Raw genomic sequence first — 5,795 nt, forward strand, 5'->3', positions numbered from 1 at the left:
GCTCAGCTTCGGTTCTCTCGTGCTGGTTTCCCCTCTCCGCTCTCACACCGCCATCCTCTCCTCTCCTGCACTCTTGATTCCTCTCCTTGTCGCTTCCTCTCCTCCTGCGGTTTCGCTTCTTCTCTCCCTCCTCATCTTTGGTCCCACCGCCCTGCTCTCTTCTTTCCTTGTCGGCTGTCTTCCCTTTCCTGCCGCCCGCTTCGTCGCTGCCTTTAGCCTTTCCTTTGACGCTGAGTTTCTCCGTTTGACTCGCGAGACTGTCCACTGCAGCATCAGAGGGAGTTCTTCCGCCATCTTTGCTACTCTCATTGGGTTTAGCCAACTTCACGGTTTCCTGGGTACCTTTAACTTCTTTATTATTCCCCGCTCCGCTGTCTTTTCCCTGTACGTTTTTGCGACTTCCAGGCTGATAAAATTCACGGTCAGGCTTGCGGGCTTTCCTTGGCTTAGCAGCACCCGCAAGTTCCAGGCCTTCCCGGTCATTTTGACCAAAGTCTTTGTCCCTGGGGTCCTCGGTTTTAAGCTGAGGGCAGGCATCCCCTTTGCAATTCACAGCACTACCACCGTCACTTTTTAGCCTCCCGTCGGGTCTTTCACCCGCACTCATGGCAGCCTCTGTGCAATCCGATCTCCCCGAAGCAGGGAGGCTTTTTTTGGTGTTCTTTGGTTTTGTTCTTTGGTTCAAGCCTTGTGAGTCGGAGATCCGGGGTCCACGGTCACTTGGAGCAGTTTCTGCCTCTTCACTTTCACGACGATGTCGTCCCTGTCCAGGTACTCGCTGATAACGTTTCACGTCAGGATGCCGCCAGGACTTCTTGCCCGTGGGACAGTTCTCTGATCAAATAACACAAAAAGAGGGTGTAACAGGGCTTTAAAAGTAGGGCAGGGAGATATGGACCAAAACTCATATCCTGATGTATTTTGGCTGGATATCAATATACAGTGTACATACACCTGTAAAGAACATCATGTGATGGCTGTCTTGACTTTCCAATCATTTTTACAACTCTTATTTTTTTGTGATACAGTGATTGGAGCACATACTTGTTGGTCACAAAAAACATTCATGAAGTTTGCTTATTTTATGGAATTTATTATGGGTCTACTGAAAATGTGAGCAAACAGCTCCATTTTTGTTTCATCTGACCACAGAACTTTCTTCCAGAAGGTCTTATCTTTGTCCATGTGATGTCAGATGAAACAAAAATGGAGCTTTCTGGCCACAATACCCAGCAATATGTTTGGAGGAGAAAAGGTGAGGCCTATAATCCCCGGAACACCATCCCTACCGTCAAGCATGGTGGTGGTAGTACTATGCTCTGGGCCTGTTTTGCTGCCAATGGAACTGCTGCTTTACAGAGAGTAAATGGGACAATGAAAAAGGAGGATTACCTCCAAATTATTCAGGACAAGCTAAAATCATCAGCCCGGAGGTTGGGTCTTGGGCGCAGTTGGGTGTTCCAACAGGACAATGACCCCCAAACACACGTCTATGGACTGGACTCTCACTATTATGTTAGATCCGCTATGGACTGGACTCTCACACTATTATGTTAGATCCACTATGGACTGGACTCTCACACTATAATGTTAGATCCACTATGGACTGGACTCTCACACTATTATGTTAGATCCACTATGGACTGGACTCTCACACTATTATGTTAGATCCACTATGGACTGGACTCTCACACTATTATGTTAGATCCACTATGGACTGGACTCTCACTATATTATGCTAGATCCACTATGGACTGGACTCTCACAATATTATGTTAGATCCACTATGGACTGGACTCTCACAATATTTTGTTAGATCCACTATGGACTGGACTCTCACACTATTATGTTAGATCCACTATGGACTGGACTCTCACACACTATTATGTTAGATCCACTATGGACTGGACTCTCACACTATTATGTTAGATCCACTATGGACTGGACTCTCACACTATTATGTTAGATCCACTATGGACTGGACTCTCTCACTATTATGTTAGATCCACTATGGACTGGACTCTCTCACTATTATGTTAGATCCACTATGGACTGGACTCTCACACTATTATGTTAGATCCACTATGGACTGGACTCTCACTATATTATGCTAGATCCACTATGGACTGGACTCTCACAATATTATGTTAGATCCACTATGGACTGGACTCTCACAATATTTTGTTAGATCCACTATGGACTGGACTCTCACACTATTATGTTAGATCCACTATGGACTGGACTCTCACACACTATTATGTTAGATCCACTATGGACTGGACTCTCACACTATTATGTTAGATCCACTATGGACTGGACTCTCACAATATTATGTTAGATCCACTATGGACTGGACTCTCTCACTATTATGTTAGATCCACTATGGACTGGACTCACACTATTATGTTAGATCCACTATGGACTGGACTCACACTATTATGTTAGATCCACTATGGACTGGACTCTCACACTATTATGTCAGATCCACTATGGACTGGACTCACACTATTATGTTAGATCCACTTTGGACTGGACTCTCACACTATTATGTTAGATCCACTTTGGACTGGACTCTCACACTATTATGTTAGACCCACTATGGACTGGACTCTCACACTATTATGCTAGATCCACTATGGACTGGACTCTCACACTATTATGTTAGATCCACTATGGACTGGACTCTCACACTATTATGTTAGATCCACTACGGACTGGACTCTCACAATATTATGTTAGATCCACTATGGACTGGACTCTCACACTATTATGTTAGATCCACTATGGACTGGACTCTCACACTATTATGTTAGATCCACTATGGACTGGACTCTCACACTATTATGTTAGATCCACTATGGACTGGACTCTCACACTATTATGTTAGATCCACTATGGACTGGACTCACACTATTATGTTAGATCCACTATAGACTGGACTCACACTATTATGTTAGATCCACTATGGACTGGACTCTCACACTATTATGTTAGATCCACTATGGACTGGACTCTCACACTATTATGTTAGATCCACTATGGACTGGACTCACACTATTATGTTAGATCCACTATAGACTGGACTCACACTATTATGTTAGATCCACTATAGACTGGACTCACACTATTATGTTAGATCCACTATGGACTGGACTCTCACTATTATGTTAGATCCACTATAGACTGGACTCACACTATTATGTTAGATCCACTATGGACTGGACTCTCACACTATTATGTTAGATACACTATGGACTGGACTCACACTATTATGTTAGATCCACTATGGACTGGACTCACACTATTATGTTAGATCCACTATAGACTGGACTCACACTATTATGTTAGATCCACTATGGACTGGACTCTCACACTATTATGCTAGATCCACTATGGACTGGACTCTCACACTATTATGTTGATGTGGGATCTGAGCCGAGGATGTCGTTGTGGCTTGTGCAGCCTTTTGAGACACTCGTGATTTAGGGCTATATAAGTAAACATTGATTGATTGTGCGCCGCGGCACAGTGGTTGAAAAACACTGATCCAGAGAATAATTTCGTCACACCTAGTGTGTGTGTGTGTGTGACAATCGTGGGTACTTTAACTCAACACTTAAGCACTTCTGATGACGTCATATAGCAACTTCTAGCGACTTTTAGGACAGCCAATAGCGACTTTCCTTACTGAGGCGCTGGCGTCCGTGTGACGTCATCCGAGTAGCACACTAAGACATGTCAATACAGTTCGCCGAATAAATAAGTCAGAATTAACCGCACTATCATTTAAAGTGTCAACATGTACACGAAAGGTTAGTTTGTGTTATTTGTCGTAGTATAAGTTGGCGTGGTGTTGGTGGGCGACGTTTAAAAGAGACCGCGCGGGATCACAGCGCTAACTTAGCTAGCAAACATTAGCCGCTTGTGTACATTAAGCCGCACCGTCCGTTATGAGTGTTAGTTACTAACTTTACATCTAACGTCTTGTCGTGGCGTCTCACCTTTGCACGAGTCGCCGGTGTCAGAAGGTTTGTTGGACGCCTCAGCTCGAAGTTCTGCGGCTGAGATCCTGACTCTGTCCAGCTGCTCCGCCATCTTGGATAGGACTGCCCACAAAACATAACAAGGACGGAAGCCGCGCGGGAGCAAAACACAATGACGTCCGCCCATGCTCGAAAAGCAACACTTCGCCGTCATTGTCGCACACATTTGCAAAAATAAACAACAGACTCGTTTCGTCAATATATTTGGAGTGAATAGAATGTTACTACGTGGAGTCGGTGTGCTTTAGTTCTTTTTTTGCAAGCCGCTAGATATCAGAATTGAGCCCTGGAGATGTGACGTTTGCGAACGATCGGATCTTTTAGTCAGTATTTTTCAAACCTTTTCTGAGCCGAGGCACATTTTTTTCATTGAAAAAAATCTCGAGGCACACCGCCAGCAGAAAACATAAAAAAATGAAACTCAGCAGCCGATATTGACGAATATAAAAAGTTGTTCTCGCAATTGTTGGATAGGGCACGTCCGACCGGTAGGAGGCCGCGGGGAAGACCCAGGACACGTTGGGAAGACTATGTCTCCCGGCTGGCCTGGGAACGCCTCGGGATCCCCCGGGAGGAGCTGGACGAAGTGGCTGGGGAGAGGGATGTCCGGGTTTCCCTGCTTAGGCTGCTGCCCCCGCGACCCGGTCTCGGATAAGCGGAAGAAGATGGATGTATGGATGGATGGAATTCAAAGCATAACCAAGCATGCATCACTATAGCTCTTGTCTCAAAGTAATAAATAATAATAATAATAATTACATTTGTAACGCAATTTACATTTGTTAAAATCTCAAAGTGCTACAAAGTATAAAAAAATAAAAAATAAATAAATTGAAAAAAACTTTTTTACATTAATAATCTTTTTATTTTAATGGAGAAAACTGTTTTGTTTTGTTTTTACTGTTAGAACATGTTTTTTTTACTTACAAATCTTTTTTTTACTTGAATAATTGTTTGCCAATCATGAGTTGAAGTGAAGAAAAGAGTGTTTGAGGAGTCCTTCATTCTTCGAAAAAAATTATTTTCCAGACAAAAAATGATTTTCAAGGTAAAAGTTGATTTTCATGACAATAAATTATTTTCAAGGTAAAAGTTGATTTAAAAAAAAAAAAAAAGATTTTCAAGGTAAAAGTTGAAAATAAAAATAAAAAAATAAAACAAATAAAAATGTTTACATTAAGAATCATTTTATTTTAATGGAGAAAACTGTTTTTGTTTTTTTACTGTTAGAAAATATTTTTTCCTTACTTACAAATCTTTTTTTTACTTGAATAATTGTTTGCCATTCATGAGTTGAAGTGAAGAAAAGAGTGTTTGAGTCCTTCACTCTTCACCAAAAAAATATTTTCAAGGTAAAAGTTGATTTTTAAGAAAAAAAACATATTTTCAAGGTAAAAGTTGATTTTCATGACAAGAAATTATTTTCAAGGAAAAAAAATATTTTCAAGACAAAAAATTATTTTCTACGGAGCCCCTAAAGCAGGGGTGGGCAAATAATTGTTACCGGGGGCCGCATGAGCTACCCGACCACTGCTGGAGGGCCACATCGACAATATTTCAATTAAATTTTGCTCAATATTATTTTTGATATATACCGTAAGATAAATAATAATAATAATAATAATAATAATAATTAATAATAAAAGTAATACTTCAACATAGTGTGTGTAACAGCATTCCATGACTAATATAAATAAATTAACAATAATAATAAATGACAGTAAAATAAGCACACGTATGACTGAGGAGTCA

General features: G+C 41.3%; 1 protein-coding gene across 1 annotated transcript in view; it reads right to left on the reverse strand.

Annotated features, from left to right (window-relative positions):
- Positions 1-4,178, reverse strand: part of smg6 (SMG6 nonsense mediated mRNA decay factor) — a 37,563-nt gene extending 33,385 nt beyond the window's left edge. The window contains exons 1-2 of the mRNA XM_062046932.1: positions 4,002-4,178; positions 1-834 (exon numbers count right to left, since the gene is read on the reverse strand). The exon at positions 1-834 is cut by the window's left edge and continues 1,258 nt beyond it. Of these exons, the coding sequence (XP_061902916.1) occupies positions 1-834; positions 4,002-4,170 (1,003 nt within the window). The 5' untranslated portion in view covers positions 4,171-4,178. The remainder of the gene's footprint in view (positions 835-4,001) is intronic.
- Between the last annotated feature and the right edge of the window lie 1,617 nt (positions 4,179-5,795).

This window comes from Entelurus aequoreus, linkage group LG05, assembly GCF_033978785.1.
Source record: "Entelurus aequoreus isolate RoL-2023_Sb linkage group LG05, RoL_Eaeq_v1.1, whole genome shotgun sequence".
Taxonomy (NCBI): Eukaryota; Metazoa; Chordata; class Actinopteri; order Syngnathiformes; family Syngnathidae; genus Entelurus; species Entelurus aequoreus.